This window comes from Solanum pennellii, chromosome 2 (genome assembly GCF_001406875.1).
Source record: "Solanum pennellii chromosome 2, SPENNV200".
Lineage (NCBI taxonomy): Eukaryota > Viridiplantae > Streptophyta > Magnoliopsida > Solanales > Solanaceae > Solanum > Solanum pennellii.
In genome coordinates, this window is record NC_028638.1 from 30,539,863 (window position 1) to 30,564,021 (window position 24,159).

A 24,159-nucleotide genomic window follows, 5' to 3' on the forward strand; every position below is an offset into this window, starting at 1 on the left:
TTATTATTTTGGCACCAACTTTACAAACAATAAGACTAGGATTACTATGCATAGGACTTTCTTAACTCATGTCTCATAACATAGGCTAGAGCAAAGGTAGGATACATTTGGGAGAAATGACTACTCGCCCTCCTTGTTACCCTTTTTACCTTGTTTTCCTTTCTTTTGTTAGACAATCTTTTCTCTTCCTTTGAGTCGTTAATTAATAATATTTCGAATGTGACTCCCCTTCCTTTCTCTCTTTTCATTCACTATTCCCTTTTTTCAATTTGAAGGTAAATACATTCAAACTATCTTAATACACCATATCCACATGTGTTGATCATTTCTAACCTATCTTTTTCATACCCCATTGTACTTTTCTTATATACTCATGGTAGCCACCCTCAATTTAGGCATTTTCCTGAGTGAGGTACATGATGTCTAAGGAGGGACAGGGTCAAAGAAAGGTAAACATATGACAACAAACATGCTTTCATTTAGGCTCAAAATTAGGGACAGAGTCTAATTTTTGGAGGCATTTTTACCTATGTAGGAAAAATACAACAATAAATCTATGAAATTAGACCCATTGCTTAACAATTTAATTTTGGGGGCATCAACATGGGGTGAGATTAGCAATTTAATTTTGGGGGGCACCAGCATCGGGTGAGATGGGACCTGCTCTGATACCATGTGAAATTAGGTCTTAGGCCTAATTCACACCCCAAAAGCTAGCTCAAAAGAGAAAGATTGCCCAAACCTTATAAGGAGTCCACCATCTCATTAACTACCAATGTGGGAGTTTTGTTATCTTTAACAAAATCAGGTGGAAAGCATATGATGGTAGATAAATTATCTTTTCTCTTAACTTATCTTATAAGGAGTCCACCCATCTCATTAACTATCGATGTGAGAGTTTTGTTATCTTTAACAAAATCAGGTGGAAAGCATATGATGGTAGATAAATTATCTTTTCTCTTAGCTTAATAGTGGTGCGTCAGATCGAGGCATCATCATGAGTTATTTTGAGTTGCTTTCGTAATTTTGTGTTAACAATTTGCTATGATATTAAAGTTACATAGCTCAAGCAACTCGTAACTATCTAATAACATAGAGAAATGTCAATGTCATTCAAGTTTGTAAAATCCAATTCTTCATCTGTTAGAAATCGTTTAATATATGAACTCCACTTTAGGTGAATTATAAATATGTTTTTGAAATCTAATACGTACATATACTCTATATTTACGTATGTTGATATTGAAATCTATTTTTTTATTTTATGAATTCAAATGCATTATATCATAGGAAAAGTTCTTCCTAGCTAGTTTTTTCGATGTAGAAATCTTCTAAGTATTATTGTTACTATCTTTCTGTAAGAAATTTATTTTGCAGTGAATTCTGGACTCTTTGGGACATACCTAATTTATCATGAAGACTATAATGTCTAGTTTGCTTCAGTTTAATTATTTATTCCAAGCTAAATTACAACACAAGACCATTGGGCTATCTAGATATACTACTTTAATATATTATTAGTGTGATTAGCTCAAACTAGGTTCACTTTTCATGCTAATGTTGTTTCTGAAACTATTAGGTACTTGCTTGCATATAAAAGGTGTATGTACAAGCTAAAAGAAGTTGGTTAAGGACTACTTGATGTATTTGTTTGGTCTATGATTTGAACTCTTCAAGTTGTAGAAGTAGGAAAATTTATGTGCTAATTAAAAGCTAAACTTGAACTCTCTATATATGTTGGAGTATTTCAACTACTATCTTTGAAACTTTTGTTTACTTTTATATCGTTGTATCGTATTTCTAAATGAGGGTGAAATATTTGTTAATTCGTCACTTGTACAAATTGTTTGATCATTTTGCATTCGTGTTGGACCTTTGTCCTTTTTATCGCATGCCTCTTGTTTAGAATTTTTTGTCATCTTAGTTATGGGAATTGTACACAAACTTGAAGTCATTTTAAACATTGTTCTTGACTTTCTTGATGATTATTGGGTTTCAGCCCTATTTATACAAGACTTCGATCCTTCTCAATATTTGATTATGCTTGATGTAATAACATAGCATATACTATTTTCAAGTTTTGATATCTAGAAAATATTGAGAATGACTGAATTATATCCTGATAAATTTAGCATTTGTGCACTTCATTTTTAACTAGCAAATGACATTATTGATGATGTGCTATCGATAAAAGGTTCTCTGATTTACATAGGCTTTGTGATCTTTCAAAAAGATTAGTTCAGACAAAAAAACATTCACGTTATCCTCTTGTGTTTTGTTCGGTGAAATTTGCTTTGCTTTTGCCAATTGTCACTGCACCCGTTGAAAGACCTTTTTCGTGAATAAAATTTATTAAGAATGAGTTGTGAAGTCGAATGAATGATGACTTCTTGAGCGGTTGCATGGTTCCTTTATGGAGAAGGATGTGTTTAATGATGTTTCTATAGATGATATTATTTTGTCTTTTCGAGAAATGAAATTTGTTGAATAGTATCGTAAACGTGCTTGAGAAGTATTAGCACTAACCTCTTTTTGGAGTTTGTAGTTAGCACTCTTCTCCTAGAGTGAGGCATTATGAAGTGCTATTTTTTTTGTTCTAGTTAGCCTGTTTTTTCTCTACTTAGCATCCTAGTTCTAGATTGACATATTGTAAAGGGATAACTTTTTATTTCACTGTAATCACTCATGTTAGTTTTGGATTTCTTGTCAACTAACGTTGTGTACCTACTACTTCCTCGAAATTTTGTTTTGTTGGATTATTTACACGTTTATATTTTTATTTTTTGAATCCCTGAATGAATTTTCTAGGTCCGTCACTGACCATGGTCCGAGGAAATGTCACGTCGATACAATTGCTCGACGAGCGAATCCTTCTGGTAACTAAGTGCAACCACCTCTTAGCATCCAATGACCATTCGGTAATGGTGATGCCCTCTGTAGTAGCCCACTAAACCATGTCCCAACGCGTAGACTCCACCAGCGTATCTATCAACTAGGTCATGTCCATCTCCCTTAGCTTGGCTTCGTACTCTGTGTTGGGAACCTCGGTCACCTCGAGTATATCATTAATAAAGAGAGGGTTCAAGGGGATGTCAACTCCCCGGAGGCAGATGGTAGAGTGAAGATCATCCCAGCGCACAGTAGGTAAGATGACATAGAACTCCCTCACCCATGTGGAGTGTGCAATAGAGGGAGCCTCTGTCAGTAGATCCCAGCCAAACTCCATCAGACGAGTATAAAAGGTGCGTGTCTTCTCCTCCATGCCAAGCAAGTGAAATCCCCTATTCCAACAGATAAGTGGGGAAACCATTCCCTCCCACCCCGCTTTTATTGTTTCCGATCTCTCGCTACAGCAAGCGATATCTCGCCACAGTGGCTCTGCCTCATCGGGGATCCAATCGCTCTAGCAAGGCTAGGTTGAGTAATTTGGGCACATTTATTTTCTTCTGGTGTTGCCTATTTTCCCTAACCGAGTATAGAACCCTTTAGGTCTTAAGAGTTGAAAAATCTCCATCCTTCGTGTTTTTGTAGTGGTACAATTTTCTAGTTTGGAAGCACTCCAAAGAGAGCTCATAGTTATCCCTTTTCTAGTCGTTCGGGGACGAACGAGGGGTAAATTAGTATTTATTATAACGATCAAAACTATCGTTATTTAGAAAAGAAAAATGTCGAGGGAAAACTAGGGCCACCATTCCTCCACAACGGACCATTTGCTGCTGGGATGATGACGGCAGAGCTCTCGCTAGAGCAGGAATGATGGGACAGAACTTAAATAACGTGAAGTCTATTTTTTACCTTTTTCTTTTCAAAACACAAAAAATAGGCGAAGATTACCCACATATCTTGAAAAGATGTCCTAGGCTGGTAAAGAAAGAGGAAGAGATTTCTAATGCAAGAACGATGATACCTTGCGAATTCTTGGTCAAATCCACTGTCACAAGGTCTGGAAACAAGAAGTGGAGCCATAATTCTGTACAAATGCTTCACGTAGGCTAGGTTTATTTAATTCAATAGTTGTAAATCTGTGGTTCACCTTAGTATACTAGTTATTGATGTTAGAATTCATACGTAGGCTTTCGTGCACTGAAAAAGGAATTGTCATTCATGTAATCCTAGTTATCCCATTTGGAGTGTAGATTAAAAGAAAGACTAATCCTGTGAATCAAGGTAGGTGATGGTTGATTCTTGATCTGTTATGTATATTAGCAATTGCTTCGTTGTAGTGCATGTATGTATGACAATGTTGCACTAATGTAAATAAGTATGAATGTAACATCTCATAACTTGAAACAACTAAGTTTAAGCTGAGAGACCAAGAATAATCATTTTTGGAAATAAATAGGGAAATTTGAAATTAATTTCCAGATTTCGAAAATGAGTTTTGGTCATTTTCAAACAGCCATAACTTCCAGCTCAAGAGGAGTTAAGGTGAGTTTTTAATATGCATGGAAAGATCTTCCCCAACGACGCCGAGTTTGGCGAAATTCCGAGGTGGTATGAGGGAGATATGACTTTCGGAAGTTGGGCTGTTGAACAGAGGAAAAATCCAAACCCTGATTAGTTAAGGGTGTTTTGATCTTTTACTTAACCCATTATCTAATTTCGTTTTTGGGTAATGAGTTGGATTCTAAGATGATCCCATTCAGTTTACGCATTTAGAACGCAAGTTAGGATTTTTGGGAGAAGAGAAAAGAAGAGGAGAAAGGAGAAGAAGATGCAAGAACGCCAAGGATCGTTGCTTGGATTTCGTCGGGGTAATCCCTTAAAGATATGTGAGATCTTTTGAGTTGGGTTACTCCACCCACATACCAATTTATTTCAGTTCAGCGAGTTTGTGGATCAATTTCATGTTAGGAGTCAAGTTTTTGGAAGAACATTTTGATTTCTTGTTGACTGGATTGTTGGCTGCTATTGTTGATTAGATACTTGTTAATTCGAGTTTTTGAGTTGAATTCAGTATTTATTGATAGTATCAATAGCCCCAACCGTTTAGGGAAAGAACTAGGAAGTTTTGGAGAACTTGGAGATGGAAAACAAGTTTAGAAATTTGTCAGATGCACATGGGTAAGGGTAGGCGCGGTGCGCCTGCAGTGCTCCAGAAATTGGTTTCAGTCAACCAAGGCCTGGAGCGGTGCACCACCAGTATGCCTAACTCGGCGTTTTTCGTCCAGTTTTATAGTTTAGCCCTTTTAAGTCCTTCCAAGGTACATTAACATCTTCCAATGATTCTAATCACTTCAAATGATTTCAAAATACCTAGAAATCATCCAAGAACTCAAATCGAAACCTTGAATTCATAATCCATTCAAGGAAAGTTAGGATTGAAGTCAAGTGAGTTAAGGAGTGAGTCTAAATCTATGAAGTAAGTTAATTAAAGTTTCTTAAATTTTCCAAGAGTCTTGCCTAAACGTTTTAACTTCGTTTTAAGACTCAAGTTCCGAATTCAAGAATGAGTAAAGGTTAAAGTCTTTCACAAACGTTTTCACTTTGTTTTAAAGACCTAGAGCTCAAGTCAAGTAAGGAGTAAGGAGTTGAAGATCTTTCTTCCAAGTAATATAAGGGAACTAAGTATTCCTAAGAGTTAAGTTCAAGTTAAGTTAAGAGCAAGAGTTGAGTTCATTTCTTAAAGTTAGTAAGGCGACTAAGTATTCCCTAAAAGTTTATAAGTGTTTCACATTTAAGTAAAAAGGAAACTTAGAGATTTCAAAAGAGCTTTGAACTAAAGAGGGGAACATTGATTCCAAAAAGGAGCTTTTAAATCTAAAGGGTTCAAGGTAATTATCTCAACCCAAAGGAAGGAAGTTTTATTAAAAGCATGAGCTAAAGTATGTTTTGGGAGTAGTATTGAGCACTGATATGGGGATGAGAGTTCATATTAACTCAAGTGTCCATGTAAATCATGAAGTCATCATAGGAATTGACAGGTCATACTTTTTAGATGATCATGTAAGTTAATCTAGTGGATCTACTAAGCTAAGTAAGGTCTTATACCGATGGCATGGTATAGGACAGTTCTGGCAGCGTGTGCAAGATGTTGTATCACCACTTAGGCTCATAGTGGCGGTTGTCGATTAGGAAAACTCACACAGAAATTATACTACTTTCATGTATGAGTAAATTTGAGTTTATTATTGTTTTATCTTTAATAAACTAAGAGTTTACACTGTTTCAAGCGTCAGAGATGTGTTTAGCGTTCCAACTCACGTACTCGTACATTCAATGTATTGATGTCAATTGGCCTGCATCGTTTCATGATGCAGACGCAAGTAACCAGGATCATCACGCAGCGCACCGTTGATTCAGTTGAGAGCTCCAGAGTTAGTTGGTGAGCCTCCTTGCATCCCCGAGGACATCCTTTTATTGCTTTTCTAGTTTAGACCATTAGGATGTTGTGGGGTATGTCCTAGCATCCATCTCAATCAGTTTAGAGGTTTCATAGACAATGTAGTAGCTTAGTTTTGGAGTCTCCTTCATTTTATATTTTGTATGTTACAGTACTGAGACTTAATTGTCATTTTGATCAATACAAGTTATTGAGTTATCTTATGAGAATGCCTTTAATTCTTTATCTAAGTTTAGCATAGTCTTCCGTTGGGTTAAGTAAGTCAGGACAAGGTTCGCTCAGGGCCAGCAATGATCGTTGAGTGCCGGCCACGTCCAAGGTGTAGGATCCGGGGGTGAAAATGAATGTAAGTCATGAATAACACTTGATTGTATGATTATGAGAATATACTTTGTTATTGTAATTGTGGCTTCTCAGTGTTACGTTTCAACACACTAACTGAGATATTGAATGTCACGTACTAGCATACATATTGAATCGGGTGTCACGATTCGGCACACTAACTTGAATCGGATACCACGTTCTGGTGCACTAACAGTTTGGGTATGGGTCCCATGAGAGGACCACTAATTTGTCATATATGCATATTTATGTGATATTGGGAATGTGGAATTGTACATTGCATTTGAAATTGTTTGATTGAATCGTGACTTTGTATAATCATACTAATGTGGCGTGTTTGTTTGATGGATATCTAGTTATTAAATGAACAATGAATGGCCAGGATGAAAACAGAATAGGATATTGTAAGTGAAGATCGAGGATCCAGGTGTTACTATGTGTTGCTTTGAGAGGTGATCTGTATTAGTGACTGCTAAGTACATGGGGTGATGATAGGTTGTAACTTCTAAGCAGGGTCCTCTCGACCATAAGGCACTAAAATAATCGCTTGGGGCCTCAATTTTTTTAGGCCCCCATTTTCTCTCAAGAATGTGTGTGTGTGTATGTGTGTGTGTATATATATATATATATATATATTGTTAAAAAAATCATGTAATAATAAATTTGAAAAGAATTTTTTGTATAGAAAATATAATTGAGAAAATGAATATTGTTTTGTTGATTGTAGTGTCTTTTCTAAATTCTCATGTGGCTAATTAATTGTAGTATTCTTTCTAAATTTGCATGTGGCTATCTATTTTGTTGTCTAGCTCTTTGTATTTTGACGATTATCATGAACCAACGGTATTGTGTTCTTATAATTACTTTCATTATTGAATATTCTTAAGTCTCTCAAACGTGTTGAAGAGAAGGAAGTTGATGATTGGAACATGTCAAATGCAGTTGAGTGATGTGTTTTTGACATGTTTCAATCATTAGCTTCCTTTTTAATTAACACTTGTTGCATACATGACAGTTAGCTGCGTTGGACCTGTTCCTTTGACATGTTTCAATCGTCAGCTTTCTTCTTCTTCAATAAAACGTCCAACATTCTACACTATGTGATATCTTGTTATGTGTTTATAAAAAGACTAAATTTATTACCTTATTCAAATTTCAAGTACTAAAATTAATCAACACTATTTTCATATTATTTCTTAACTTATCAAATTCATCTCTACAGTGTTTTAATATCATTTTATTTTTAAAATTTTGAGTCATGTTTAAATGTTTCAACTTTACATTATATAATTTTCATTGAAAATTTACATTATTCGTATTCTTACTTCATACTGTCTACATATATCCTGTCTCTCCAGACCTCATTTATAAGATTACACTAGTATATTATAATTATTCAATTTATATATAATAACTTAAAAAAAATAGGATCTCTTTATAATATTTGACTTTAGGTCCTTAAACTTGTTGAGACGGCTCTAGTGCTAAGTAGTTGGTTCTACTTTAATTGGGAAATTTATGGGGAACGGTTATAAGCCTTGATAGAGTAAATTTTAATTCAAGGGTTGAGTGGGTTTGGGTCTTGACACTAATGAAATTGTTATTATTTTTTAGATGAGTAGCATTTTTCTCCTATGTTTATATTAACCTATTTATGTTTTTTTTAAAATCACTCCCTCCGTCCGGTGTTTGTCATGGTTTTTATTTATAGAGTCAAACTAGAAAAATTTTGACTAACATTTTAAGATGTATTTTTTCATCATATTAATATGTAAAAAATTGTAATTTATAGTACTTTTTATATAGTTTTAAAATATCTAATTTTTTTGTTTAAATATCGAATTAATGTGATCTAATTTACTTTTGAAAATTAGTCAAATTGACTTTCGATAAGCACAACATGACAAACAATTCCGAACGAATGGAGTATTTTTAATATAAGTAGTTTCTTATTCACCTAACTTAATATTTGACCGGAATAACATCTTTATTAGGTAGTGATAATCATTTTTTAAAAAACTATATATAACATGTTATTATTTAAATTTATGACACCACATGTGAAAGTGACCGTCGGAGTAAGAACAGTTACTTAAGTATAATTAATATTTTATTCTTATAATAATATTGGCAAACTTTAATATACATTTATATAATATAGCTATAGTTTAATTTTTTATGTTATGTGACTATAACTATACAATAAATAGCAAATTTAATTGTATATTAATAATTAGTTTTTTTATGTTTAATATAAATAAATAATAAATAGAAAAATTATTATTAAACTCATAACTATTTATGTATTCATACCTTCTCTTTCTATCAATAACCTTATATTATAGATTTGTTTTGTATCTTCCCCTCAATTCCTTCAATTCAAGATCCTTTTGTATGATTGTAGGAGTGATTTTTGTGGTTCAATTCATTATACTTATATTTATACTTATATTTGTGGTTCAATCAAATATCAAATGTTTATATTTAATAATATTTATATACATAGATAATTGTATTGTAATATTAATAAAATGGTGATTTGTGAATACAAATATATTTGGACACATAAGTAATTTATCCAATTTGATTAGGCAATACAAGTATAGTTGGATACATCAATACTATATTTTTATAAATAAATACCTAAGTTAACGTCAAGCCTCAAGTATTATAGAAAACTTCACAAAAAATAGATCGACGTTTTGTTGGTTTTTTTAATTTTTTATATAGTTGAATACTTACACACTTTGATACATACACATTCTATGTTTTTCCATTTTGTTATTTAACAACAGTGTATTCATATTATAGTTGGTATATTCATTTTTTTGGTTAACAATAGTGTATCCAATTTTCAAATTGTTGTATTCATATGCTAAAATTGTACTACTTTACCTTGTTTGATGTATTATTACAATAAATTTTTATAAATACTTGTATCCTTAACATATTAATACTTTAAGTTCTATACATAGAAACACCAATTTGAATTCAAAGTATTCATATGCTAATTGTACAAGTAATACATTTTCCTTATTTAGTTATTGTAATTACAATTGTATTAGTGTATAAATAATAAAAAGTAAAAAACATATGCAAAAATACAACAAGAAAAGACATGAATAAACTTTTATATTCAAAATTTTACGAATATCTTTATGATTAGTATTTAGTGAATATATTGTATTTAGGAATATAAATGCAACCTTTTGTATTATGTGAATCAATCATATTTGCATACAATATGTAAATATTAGTTGGTAATTTAATAATGAAAATTTCAGTTATTTAGGAACATAATAAATGGTTGATACTTTGAAATTATGGTAACATATCATACCTTATTTAGTGCATTGTATAAATAATAATAATAACAATAAAATAAAATAAAATTTAATACAAACATGCAGCTAGAAATTGACATAAAGTGTATTCATTTTTAATAAATAACATATTTATAGCTATTGAACTTCAATAACCCTATAAATGTAGTCATTTTTGTAAGTTATTCTATTACATATTTATAAAATGAATGTATATGAAAAAAAAGAAGAAAAAAAACTAAACTTAGAAATAAAGTTTCACTTTTTTCCCAACTTAAAAATAAAGTCCCACTTTTTTTCCTAAGTGTGTTGAAATCGGGTAGCTAGGAAGGGGGAAATTACGTAACTATGTTATATTAAAAAAAATATTTACTCTTATTCTTAGTAATAAAATATATTTTTTATTTGAACACTTGCAATATAGTTTTAATACATGTTGCAGAGAATGATTTATAAAACACATATAATTCAAATTTTATTGATAAATAATATATTTATCATATATTTTAATAGATTTATAATATAAGGATAATTTTTAGAGATTTTCCTTAAGATTTCGCTCTATAATATTCACTTCCCCTTTTTGTTTATGATATTACGCCTACTTTGCTTATTTTGATTTTTTTTAAACCATTTTTTAAAATCTATTTAAAATAATATAAATCAATTATGACTTGACAAATTTGTCCATCTTTATATTAATTTCTTCATATTATTAAAAAAATAACTTATTTAATAAATATTTTAAAAATAAATTTATACTATAATATATAAATATTTTATTTTTTACCAAATAAAATTATACATTACAAAAAGATGACATTAGAATCGGAGATAGGGGTTTTATCTTTTTCCCTAGAAGATAGTTTTTTATCGTCTATAATGAAAGTATAGTTTTTAGAAGGCCACTAATTTGAACAAACTATAAATATAGTTTAATAATATCCGAGATTCACTTTGTTGTTTTTCATTAGTCCGAATAATTCAGATTCACAGAAAAGCTTTCTCGCAAAACATTCGATTAAATAATAAATTAGGTAAACCGTTGGTGTCAACCTCAAATTAGTATTATTTAGTTATCCATTGTTCTCCCTTAAATTACTCTCTATCATTGTATTCTTTTGTATATATAAAAAAAAACATTATTTCTGCAACCATAATTATTTTTTAAAAAAAAAGGGAAGAGATAGCTGTTGTGAAGGGAAAAAAAGAAAACAATGGCCTCTCTTAGATGTAATTACTCAGTTATATTTGTGTTTTCAATTGTGTTATTTGCATCTTTAATCCCAAAATTGCATGCCAACATTGGTGACTTTGACCCATATTTGGAAAAGAAAGCTGAAGAAGCCCTTCAGTCTTCTCTTGCTGCTTACAATGAAAATCCTGAACAACTTACACAAACATTCAACAAGGAAGTTGGAGAGTAAGTGCTTTTATCACCTTCCCTTTTCTTTTATCTTTAATATTTTTATTTTTTTACAAGAAAAATAATGAAGTAGTTAACATTGGTTTTTGTCTAATATTGCAGAACTCTCTTTAATGGCACAAGGAGGTATCTGAGGGAGATGATATGAGAAAAATGTTTTCATGATGTAAGAGAAAATGGAATTCTTATAGAAATTATCTAATTTGATTTATCTGTTTACTGTAACAATGCTCTCATTCAGAAAATAATATAATCTCACCTTTGCAAAAGATGCAAGTTTACCAATACTATTCATTAGGAATAAAGTCAAGCAAAAGTACTACTGCAAATAACATTTTGAAACAAGAACAGAATTACTACCCATAAAAAAAGAATCAATAATCCCAAGGTAGAATCAAAGAAGAGTAGACTAAAACTAAGTCGCGTTTATCTTCAGCTAAGCATGTTCAAACACGATGGACAAAATTATTCGTGAGCCACATAGAGTGGTTTTGGGAAAGGAAACTGCATAGCTGAATGAAGCATAGTCTAGTTTCAAGATACTTTCGGATGAACCTGATATCAGACCAGATATTTTGTGCATTGTTTTCATTCCATAACAACTTTTGCTCCAACAGCTTTCATTTTCTCAATTATTTGTTCTGCTTCTTCCTTTGACACTCCCTTCTTGAAAACAGCAGGAGTTTTCTCGACCAAGTCCTTTGCTTCCTTAAGTCCCAAATCAGTAAAACTTCGGACTTCTTTGATTATCTTTATCTTTTGAGAAGACTCATATGACTCCAGTTTAAGTTCAAAAACAGTTTTCTCTGGTTTCTTTTCCTCCTTAGCTGTTTCTGGTCCCTTCATAGCTGCTGCTGCCAATCCAGCAGCCCCTGCCTTCATAACCCCAACCATTGGTTGCTCGGTCATACCCAACTTCTTCATAAGAATCGAAGACAGTTCTGAAACTTCAACCAAGGTAAGTCCTGAAACTTCATCCACAAGCCTCCATACCCTATCCGATGGAGGACTGCGATGCTCAGTAGGATCAAAATTTGCAGGATCATAATCAGCTGGAAGCTTTCTCTGGTCAATCTCTACTTCTTCCTCCTCTTCTTCCTCTTGCCTAGCAGGCTGACCAAAGTGTCGAGTAAAGACAGTTGAGGTAACAAAATGGGAGTTAGCCACATTAGATTGAACAGATTGTCTCAAGAGTACACAAGGCAAATGATGCCTCAGTCGTGAAATCAAACTCATTTTCAAAATTCTACTGCACAGGGAACTGTACTAGAAAGTAACCATCTACTGATCCTTCTGAAAGCTCGATCTGTACCTGCAAAACCAACAATAAGGTCATATGGAAACTCTGATTATATTTCCAAACAATGAAGTGACAGCACTTGGAATCAAAAAGACAAAAAGTTTTAGGTGTGAATGAGAAGCAAGTTTACATGTGTATATATTAAGCACAAGTATAAATCTTTTTATCGATAAAAGAAGATATATCAAGAAGAAGAAGATGGAAGCTCTAATTCCACTTCCTAATTATAAAGGAACAGGTACGACAAAAAAGAACAAATAAAAAGTTTCAGTTATGAATGAGAAGCAAGTATACAAGTGTATAACTGCAAACATTACAACTGAAGCTTTTACCAGAAGAAAGAAAATAGAAGCTCTAATTCCACTTCCAGATTATATAGAGAGCACTTAGGGTAAAAAAGAACATAAACAAAAAATTTCAGGCATGAATTAGAGACAAATTAACAGGTCGATAGCGGTATATGTTATGCACAACTAAAGCTTCTTACACTTAAGGGCATCTCCAACCCTACACTCTATTTTACTCTCCAAATATAGAGTTCTCTATTTTTTCAGACAACCAACTCCAACCCAATTCTCTATTTTACTCTCTAAAAAAGAATTTTTTCTCTCTTTAATATTATATTATTATTTCTATTTCATTCTTATATTCTTATTTCATATAAATCATTTATTTCTTTTTCCCAATGATTACTTTATATAATTCTCATCTGATAAATTTTTTATTTTTTCATACTTTATTTAATATAAATTATATTTTATTCTAAATATTTAAATATCATAAATTGCATGAAAATATTATATAATATATAAATTAATGAACAAATTCAAACAAAAGTAAAATACAATTACATAAACATTACATAAACACTCAATTTTTGAAATTATTACGTTATTTTCATAAATGCTCTATTAATGCATTGCGGAGTTTAAAAGAGCATTTTTGTCCTTAATTTTATTATGTCAAGCTAAAGATTGTTCAAATCGGAGATTTCCATCTACCACCATTTTTGCGTTGCAGTTGGAGCCTCTACGACATCTTGAATTGGTGCATTAAGATTAGGTCCTCAATTATCACGGTGTGTAGTATAATACATGTAGTCATTATATCATGTAGCACTTCCTTTCTTCAAAAATGCGACGGTCTTGCAATAACTGCAAAACTTCGAATGCATGTTCCACATCTTTTCGACATGATTCTTGCTTCATCGCGAATTAATTATTATGTTATGTATTGTATTTTGTCTTGCATTTAAATATTATGTTATGTATTGTATTGTTATTTGTATTTAAATTAATTTTTCATCTTATCCTTTTAATTTTATGTATTCTTTATAAGGAAAATTAATAATAAAATAAACTTTTATTATTGGTGAAAATTATTAAAATTATATTAATTGAAACTAAAGTAGAATATATTAGATAATATATTTTTTAAAATAGTATTTTACATTTAAAAAGAATCATGATTATTAGATATTTAATTAATGAAATTATATGTAAAATAATATGTTAATGAAAAGTAATGAAAATAATAATAAAATATTAAAAAGTGAAATAGAGAGTGTGAATAGTAGTATGAATAATAATTTGGAGAACTACTATTCACCTCCCTATAAATGGAGTATAGAGAGTAATATGAAGAGGGGTTGGAGAGGGCATTCTCTACTTTACTCTCCAAATATAGAGAATGGAGAGTTAAACAGAGGTGGGTTGGAGATGGTCTAATAACTGTGAAGTGTTAACAAGTGCACAACTGTAAAAAGTTGACAAGAGCATCACTGTATATGTTACACTGGAAGTTATCCTCTGCACAGTGTAAATACAAATTTACAGAGAGAATAACACCCAAACATTAAGTCAATCATATAGAATAAGTTTCTGAAAAACTCCCGTAAAATAATTCAGCATTTGCTCAAGTCCAGACTCCCTACATATATCACCAATTGTCTAATGGACAGCAAGAACACAAAATTTGGTGCTTCAATAAACCTGAGGGGAAAACAATACACTTATTTTTTATTGTTGAGAACAAAACAAAAAGTATTTTCTTTTGTGCAATACCTTTGTCGTTTTTATAGTCATGCTCTCTAAAACAACCTATCTAAGTTAAAAAAAAAAAAAAGTGTAACTTGCAAACAACAGCAGACCCACAATTTAAAGGCCATGGGTGCTCAAACACCCGCTCAGCTCAATGAGGGTTCATCGTCCCTAGCTGCAGAGAGAAGAACCAAATGTCCTAGTAAAAGGTTGTCACTTTACCTTGTGAAAAAAAAAAATAAGCATGTATTCTTAGGTGAGAAGATGTCAGGTGTGTTATAGACGATGAACAAAGAAAAGGCCAAAAGGGTAAAATAAAAAGAATTTGTGTGAATTAAGAAAAGGAACATGAATCAATTTGACGGGTATCTTTACTAATGACCTGTATCATGGGTGCTCACCACATATCTATAACTTATCACTAATGATCATGAGAAACACCAGTCTTAATGACGACACAGTGACAGAAGTATATAAAAGCAAGCGATCAAACTGACGCGCAGTCAATAGATGCTTAGAATGTTATCTGAGGTGCATGACCTTTGAGATGCCTAAGGAGTGGCCACTATGGTTATCCTTAGATGAATTGTGGTATAATACTTCTTACCACTCCTCTATGCATATGACCTTCTATGAAGCAGTTTATGTCCAAAAGCCACCCTCATTGCTTCCTTACATGATTCCTAACTGGATTTGGTTGATAGGAGGTAGCACATAAGAGAAGCCACATTGAGGACCATCAAGTTACACCTTGAGAAATCTTAGAGCAAAATGAAGTTGTTAGCTGATATAGGGGAGGACTGAGATCCTATAGTGTTGGTGATTAGGTCTAAGTCAAATTTCAGTCTTACGGGCTATTGTCCTTGAGGTCTCATGCTTATCAGAAGGTTTTAGTCATGTTCTTTGGACCCTTTATGATCTTAGCCAGGGTCAGAGCTATTGCTAACACTTAAGAGTTGCCTATTGCCTCCAAGATCCACCCCAATTTTCACATTTCCCAGTTGAAAAGAAAGTTAGGATCTCACATTGCTTTTGTGACCCTGCATGTTGTTCAAACTAACATAAAGGAACATGAATCATTTCATCAGGTATTTTTAGTACAGAATTATTAACAATGATGATGAGAAACACCAATGTTAATGAACAGAAGTAAATTAAAGCAAGCTTAACCAAAAGTTATCTCAAGTTGAACACAAACATTTCCCAAACTTGAGACGAAAAAAGGTATGTAATTTCAAACATATCCTTTGCCCATAACCTAATATTAGATCCTGAAATCAGTTACAAGTGCACTTCCCTATTAATTTTTGAATAAGTCCAACCCAAATAAAGAAGCATAGATTATGGGTAGGGCTCAGTTTCCATAGTTCCTAAGGTACAGATTATGCTGCAAGCACTGAATAACCTCCGCAAAATGAAAAATCAAAGTTTGAAGAGACCCAAAATGAAGAAGAAAAGATATATAAACCCAAACTGACCTTAGAGTTTTGAGTTGACGAATCGATGGCAGCGGCAATTGCAGACAGTCAAGAACCCTTGTGGATGAATCCCAAAACCAGTTTTAGCCCTTTCTCCTAAAACCCAGGGGTAATAATGTCATTTACATAATCACTTATTTTTTAGTCTTTCTTTTTTTATATACACATTGAAAATGACTTCTAAATTAGAAAATCTTTTAATTTTATTTGTCAATTAGTGATTACAAAACGAAATCATTCTTATTTTAAGACAAAATGATTAAATGAGCCCTCAATTTATTATCAAATTCTTAACTACATATTCATACTTTGTATGGAGGTTCTATTACCTACTTTAACTATTTCAAATTAAAATTAAAATTATTACCTCTATATATGTTCACGTGGCAAAGTGAGAGAGAGTGAAGACAAAATAAATATAAAATTTTATTTTACATATTTTTTCGTTTTTATTTTTTCCTTATTTGCTTTTTTTAATTTTTTTAAAAGAGGAAGTCAAATAAAACACCCAAAGTAAATGAAAAAAAAAGAAGCTACGGTGAACAAATTTGAAACTAACTAAGCTCCTTTCTTTCTCGGAGCTTCAAGCTAGTTACAGTCCAACACCTGATCGGTGCCACATTAATACCGAAAAATCGAGGTACAGAATTGAAACTATCCTCAATCATACTAAACACCCTATGAAATTTACCAGCTATATAACTCATATCATCATAGATTTGCCATGAGAATAGCACAAAGAGCTTAGATAGATTTCATTTAAGATACCTATCTCATCTCTAATATATTTTCTTCTTAGCAGCTTAGTAGAGCATTTATGGCAGCCATTAAATTTCACCATTACAATTTGGAAATCACCAACGTTACAATGTCTATCAACACCACCACAAATTCGAGATAGAAATTTCTTTCCCACTCTTCCCACAATCAAAAACTATTAAGTAAATTACTTTACGCTCATTTTCAAAATCAACATTAGCCATTAAAACACCATTGAAATATCATTTTGAAGCTATTGTAAAAGACTTTTTCGATTAACAAAATTCATTCAAGCAACTTAATAATGATCGAAATCTCTAAAAAAAATCTCAAAACAATCATTTATACACCTATTCTATAACCATAATTTTAACAATAATTCTAGATTCGATTGAAAAAAAAATTAAAAAGGGAAGAAAAAAGAAAGAAAATTTGACATATGGGTGTTTCCAAGAATTTAAAGAAAGAAGAGGAAGAGAGGGAAAAGAAAAAGGAAAAGAATATCAATAAAATAAGTAAGAGAATTAAAAAAATAAAAATTACATGTGTCAAGCAAGAGAATAAATCTAAATAAAAATTACACGTGTCAAATGCCAAGAATTTAAAGAAAGAAGAGGAAGAGAGGAAAAAGAAAAAGGAAAAGAATATCAGTAAAAAAAGTAAGAGAATTAAAAATTTACACGTGTCAAGCAAGAGAATAAAAAATAAATAAAAATTACAGGTGTCAAACGCGTGCACTTCACTTATCAACATAAATGTGGTAGTGACCTTTAAGGGGATAATAATTTCGATTTTAAATAGTTCAGGGAGGTGATAGGATCCCCGTAAAGTATAAGTGTGTAGTTGGAACTTCGATAATAGGTTGGGAGCTCATTTGCGCATTTTCGTATTATTCTCTATTTATAAACACCTAGACCTAAATTAAACCTCACTTTTCAAAATTAAAACCCCATGTTCAAAAGAAGTTTTCTCTAGACTCCATTGGAGCTTGAAGTCAAGTTGAAGTTAGGATTGAAGGTTTTCAGTGGTTTTTCCATCAATTTTGTGGGCTTTTCAACTAGTACGGTATGTTGATTTCATCCTTACTCTTCTTTGATTCAAAGAGTCAATTCCACCAAAAACCTTGAAATCTTATTTTAAATTATAAGCATAGGTTCTTGCATAAAAATGTTTAGATTGATATTTTATGAAGTAATAAATGTTAATTCATGATGTTATGATCAAAAACTCCATGAACCCATGTATTCCTTGAATTTCTAATTTTGGCTCTAAAATGGGTCAATTGATCATGACCTAATTTGGTTGTTCGTTGAAATCATGTTTAGATTGTTATGGGCTGTTGAATTATATGTTGTTCATTGTTAAAATTGTTCATAGTTTGTCTTATTGTATTCATATCTATATTAGTTTTGTTGGATCATTGATATGGATGAATTGTTAGCCTAGTCTTATGTATAATGTTATTGGTAAGATCTCTTGTTGTGTGAATTTGTTGGAAAGGCTAAGTGATGGTGATGGTGGCTATTGGAAGGTGATGAGTTGACTTAATTCCTTTGTTTAATATAGAATTGATATCGAATTGTTATTGATTGGTTTGGTTCACTTATGATGGCGGTGTTTAATTGTTATAAAAGTTATGAACATGACCTTGTCGGCGTTATTATGTGAATTATGGTATGATCGGGATACGGGACATGTGAATGTATAAGGTGAAGGTGCTCATGTGATGTCTATATGCTCTTGTATGGTGCTATAATAACATGATTGAAAGTATTTCCTCTCTAGTTGGTGATATATGATGATGAAGGATGAAGGATAGTCTTCATAGAATGTTGTTGTAAGTTGTGTTGGTAGTGTCACGACTGGAATCAAGACCCCAGACGAGACCGGCGTAGTTGACCTCTCAGAGGTCGCAAACAAGCCTACTTACGTCATTCTTACTTTACATAGGTTAATTTTAGCGGAAAATTTGAAATTTTTTATTCTTTAATCATACTTGCTAAACATTCTTTATATTTCGTAATCGTTCATCATCAACCATCTAACAATTAAGAGATAAGCAGTTGAAAGAAATAATTTATTAAGTATTAATTATATATCGGCCAAAATAACACCAATACAAAGTCTGAACCAAAATAGGAAAGAAACGCTAGTGGAACATGCTCCACTAGCTCAACTCTAAAACTACGCTAGAATGTAAAACAGTAGCATCCTCGAAAGCATGAGGACCTACCAAACTCCGGATGAATGCTGACGTCCGGATAGCTGCAACAACGAACCTGTAGCTCTACCGTCCACCTGTGCCTGCACCTAAAAGTAGATGTTTGTATGGAATTAGTACACACTTGTACTAAGTATGGGTATATGCAAGCACACACCAGGGACATGCATGAGAAAGAATAGCTCTTTCCTAACAACATGATTTTTGGAAGTCAAGTCAGTGGACTTGCCAAATTGAGATTGGGAAAGTTATGCCATGAGAGTGACATGCATCATTATAATTATCGTATGGCACACAACACATAACATCTTCATATAGCACATAACATATAACACATAGTTTCTTTCATATTATTCATTCATATACCATGAGACCTTATTATCATAGACTTAACCTTAAGACTTTCCAAAATGAGGGCTCAACATATGGGACCTCAACTAGGGAGCCTTCTTTAGCAAACACAGAGTCTGCTTCATTCATTCATACGTATCTCATTTCAGTTCATTCATAGGCCAGTGTGAACACCAGCTATACCTAGGATGTAGTTTAAGACTTTCATCGGGTTTGCTGTGCAATGATCAGGAATAACCTAATGTCATTACCTGAATCTAGCTCACCTCTTGATTATCCTATCCTAACACCTTTGGTATCATTCATTTCATTATGTGCATCATTTGAGGCTGGCCTCATTCATTCATGGGGAACTTTAACTTTAACCGACATAGATCATGTGAGCATCATGAAATCCAGTGTCTCCCCCACACCGAAAAGAGGTGGAATCACCGGCCAAAGTGACTCAATAACATGCTGGCGTTTATGGGAATTTAACCCCGCCAGATCCCTATAGTGGCAATATAGGTTCAAAGACTAGGAGATATATGGAGACCCATACCCGGCAAGCCGGACAGTCTCATCTCATGAGAGTTACGTGAACCTCCGCCCTTCCCGAAAGAAGGCATCACCGCTCATAGCTAGCCTATCGGTGCTCAGTATAAAGTTCCATTACATTCAACTCATACGTCATGGAAGCTGGCTTCTAGTATGAGGACATCATAGCTCAATAGATGATTTCTCATCTCATCATTAGTATTAAGTGTTTTAAACTCAATATTTTCATTAGAGTGTTCATAGAGACTGGTCTCTTCATTATCTTACACTCTCATTGGTGAGTACGTATTGGTAACATTTACTTAGGCTCATTTGAGATTGCTCTCATCATATACATTAGCCTCACATCATGATTGTCACCACATTCTTCATTATTAGCACCTTTATTTTTCATAGTTACTCACCTCTTATTACGTGAATGTTCATTTCTTCATTTCATTACGTATATCTTAGGTTCACTTATTTTTGAACGTATGTTAAACTTATGTGTCTATACATACAAGCCATGGGGCTTCATTTATAGTTCGTTAAGTGATTCTTATTTTCCTAAGATTATGTATTACAAGACTTATGTATCTTGTATATATACCAAGATCTTGATTTTTGATCTAATTAGATGGCATTATTCTTGAATATTTTACTCACGTATGACTTATGTATCAATACGGAGGTTTGGGCACGGGAACCCAAATCTTGAATTATTTGGATATCATTTATATTTTTCATTGATTTTATTTCTAATATTCATACTTTAGAACTCTAAATTAAATCTCAACATTTTCATGACATAATAAATTTTCTATTTTAATTAGAATTCTAAAGTAAATTTCAATCATTTACATGAAAGAATAATTTTCTATTTTAATTAGAATTCTAATTTAAATCTCGATATTTACATGAAAGAATTAATTTTCCACTTCTAATTTAACTCTCAATATTTACATGAAAGAATTAATTTTCCACTTTAATTAGAATTTTAATGTAATTTTTTTTTGAATTAAATTCGCTTGAATAGGGAGGTTGTGGGTTCGAACCCCCACAGCCCACTTATTTTTCATTTAAATTTGCTGAGGAGGCTGTGAGGTGGTGGGTTCGAACCCCCACAGCCCCTCCTTCTTTAATTTATTCAAATGGCATCTGCAGTGAGGTTGTGGGATCGAATCCCCACAGCCTCAATTTTTTTTAATTTTCGCCTACTGAGGTCGTGGGATCGATTCCCACGCCTCGCTTTTTTTTCCGCGCGTAGCTGGGGGTCGCGAGTTCGATCCCCCCAACCCCCTTTTCTTTTCCTTTTCCTCGCACAAGACAGGGGCGAGGGTCCGATCCCCCCCCCAGCCCCTTTTTTTTTCTTTTTAGCGAAAATTCGCTGCTCCCAGCCCCCAGTTCGAATCCCCCTTAACACATTCTTTATTTTTTTTTCCAGCCATTTTAACCTGTGAGGTCTTGGGTTCAATTCCCATTGCCCTCACTTATTTAATATTTTTTTTAAAAACCCAGATTTCAACCTTTTCATAGAGTACTCAAATCTGGAAATTTCTTGTCATTATTCAACTCATTTTTAGGCACATTGTTCATAAGTTTAATTGGCTAAAAGGTGGTTATTCAATTCACTATCCTTCATAATAATGAACATCACATTGTACACCCAATACACACATAAAATACACAACTTATACACCCCCAAAAAAGTGATTAAAACACTGCTCTATACATGCATATACATTAACTTTTCCGGTCATATTTTTTTTATGATCATTATCGTGATTTTCCGCACATAAATACATTCATATTTAATTTAAACACATCATTCATGCAAAAATCTAGCAGCACAACATACCCATCTTACAAATTCATTAGGGAGCTAAGGACAAGGACATACGAAGGGGGAACAACCTTAGTTTCGAGAGTTTAAGAAACATTCGAAGGAAAGTACTCTTGGAGGAAGAATTCCATGAGAGAAACTCATACCTTTATTGATGCTCAAACGAAGAATTCGCTACCCAAAACTCCCCAAAAATCAGTCCAAGTTACCTCAACGTCCACACCACTCAACGAACAACTTCTCTTCGCCTTAATGTTTTTGGTTGCTTTGTTTTTCTTAAAATATCATGTGAGTTCTTCAAGCGTGAAGAACTGTTGATATTTGGCAGAATAACGTGAGAAAGATGGGGAACGTGAGAGAGAGAGTTAAGGAGCGTGAGAGAGAGAGAACTATTAGGATTAGGAGACTAATTAGTCAAATAGAATTTAAAATAAATTAATACAAATCTGGTTTATTTTAATTAATACGCGAAAGGACCATTATGCCCTTAAATACCTATTTATTCTTATTTATTTAAATTTTTGGATCGTTACATTATCCCCCCCTTAGCAACATTCATCCCCGAATGACACTACCATTACACATCATAATGCCAATCAGATCATAACTTAATTGCTATTTACAATCAGCCAATAGCAACAAAATACGAAGAGATAAGGAACTATAATATTACGAGTAGGAAGCCTAACCTCAAGAGTTGAAAAGATGGGGATATCGGGATCTCATGTCGGCCTCAGCCTCCCACGTAGCACCCTCCACAAGATGATTTCTCCACAATACCTTCACTGTGGCAATCTCCTTGTTCCTCAGCCGCTTGACCTGTCTGTCTAAGATCTCAACAGGTACCTCCTCATAGGACAAGTCTTCACCAACACCCAAACCTTCTACAGGTAGGATTGATGCTGGATCACCTAGGCACTTCTTCAACGTAGAGTCATGAAAGACTGGATGAACAGAAGCTAACTCCGTCGGCAATGCTAACTCATAGGCCACCTCACCCACACGCTGTAGGATCTCATATGGCCCTACATACCTCGGACTCAGCTTCCCTTTTCTACCAAATCTCATCACCCCTTTCATAGGCGATATCTTCAAGTAAACCTGGTCACCAACGTTAAATTCTAAGGGTCGCTTTCTGTTGTCTGCATATGATTTATGTCGGCTGTAAGCAGTAGACAACCTGTCCCTAATCATTCTAACTTTCTCCAAGGCCTCATGAATGATCTCTGGACCCAAAATAGATGACTCTCCAATCTCGAACCACCCAACTGGCGATCTACACCTCCTACCAAACAATGCCTCAAACGGTGCCATCCCAATGCTGGAGTGATAGCTATTATTATACGAGAACTCTATCAAAGGTAGATGGTCATCCCAGTTACCTCTAAAGTCAATCACACATGCTCTCAACATGTCCTCCAATGTCTGAATAGTGCGCTCTGCCTGCCCATCTGTCTGAGGATGAAAGGTGGTGCTAAGTTTCACCTGCGTGCCTAAGCTTTTCTGGAAAGATCTCCAAAAATGCGAAGTAAACTGAGCTCCTCTATCTGAAATGATAGACAAAGGAATCCCATGCCATCTCACAATCTCATCAATGTAGAGTCTCGCGTAATCCTCGTCCGTGTAAGTAGACTTCACAGGGATAAAGTGGGCAGACTTAGTCAATCTGTCCACAATAACCCATATGGAGTCATGCTGCCTCCTAGTCCTCGGAAGACCAACTACGAAGTCCATATTAATGGCCTCCCATTTCCAAGTCGGAACTCCAATAATCTGAGTCAGACTACCAGGCTTAAGATGCTCTGCCTTAACCTGCTGACAATTAGGACACTTAGCCACATAGTCTGCAATATCCTTCTTCATGCCATCCCACCAATAAATCTACTTAAGATCATGATACATTTTGGTGGAACCTGGATGTATGGAATATCTGGAACCATGGGACTCTGCAACAATCCTGGTCCGTAAATCATCTACATCTGGTACGCATAACCGGTTCTGGTATGTAAGTATGCCATCATCTCCCAAAGCAAAAGACTCGTTCATTTTTAACAACACTGAGTCCTTCATCTCCATCAACAAAGGATCAAGATGCTGACCCTTTTTGACTTCCACTATCATGGATGATTCAGAACTAGGGTGAACTGAAACACCTCCACTAGTAGAATCAACCAACCGCACACCCAGTCTGGCCAGTCTGTGTACCTCTTTCACTAGC

The 24,159-nt window shown here is 33.5% G+C and overlaps 2 protein-coding genes across 2 annotated transcripts; one reads left to right on the top strand and one right to left on the bottom strand.

The window, feature by feature from the left end:
- The first annotated feature begins 11,162 nt into the window (after window positions 1–11,162).
- Window positions 11,163–11,659, top strand: LOC107012029 (probable pectate lyase P59). Its single transcript, XM_015211747.2, has 2 exons — window positions 11,163–11,431; window positions 11,537–11,659. The coding sequence occupies exons 1-2, from the start codon at window positions 11,226–11,228 to the stop codon at window positions 11,580–11,582; spliced, it is 252 nt and encodes an 83-aa protein (XP_015067233.1). The 5' UTR covers window positions 11,163–11,225; the 3' UTR covers window positions 11,583–11,659.
- Window positions 11,660–11,670: 11 nt separating this feature from the next.
- Window positions 11,671–16,362, bottom strand: LOC107012028 (50S ribosomal protein L7/L12-like). The gene is made up of 2 exons (XM_015211746.2): window positions 16,252–16,362; window positions 11,671–12,746 (listed from the first exon to the last, which is right to left on the bottom strand). The coding sequence occupies exon 2, from the start codon at window positions 12,668–12,670 to the stop codon at window positions 12,023–12,025; it is 648 nt and encodes a 215-aa protein (XP_015067232.1). The 5' UTR covers window positions 12,671–12,746; window positions 16,252–16,362; the 3' UTR covers window positions 11,671–12,022.
- Between the last annotated feature and the right edge of the window lie 7,797 nt (window positions 16,363–24,159).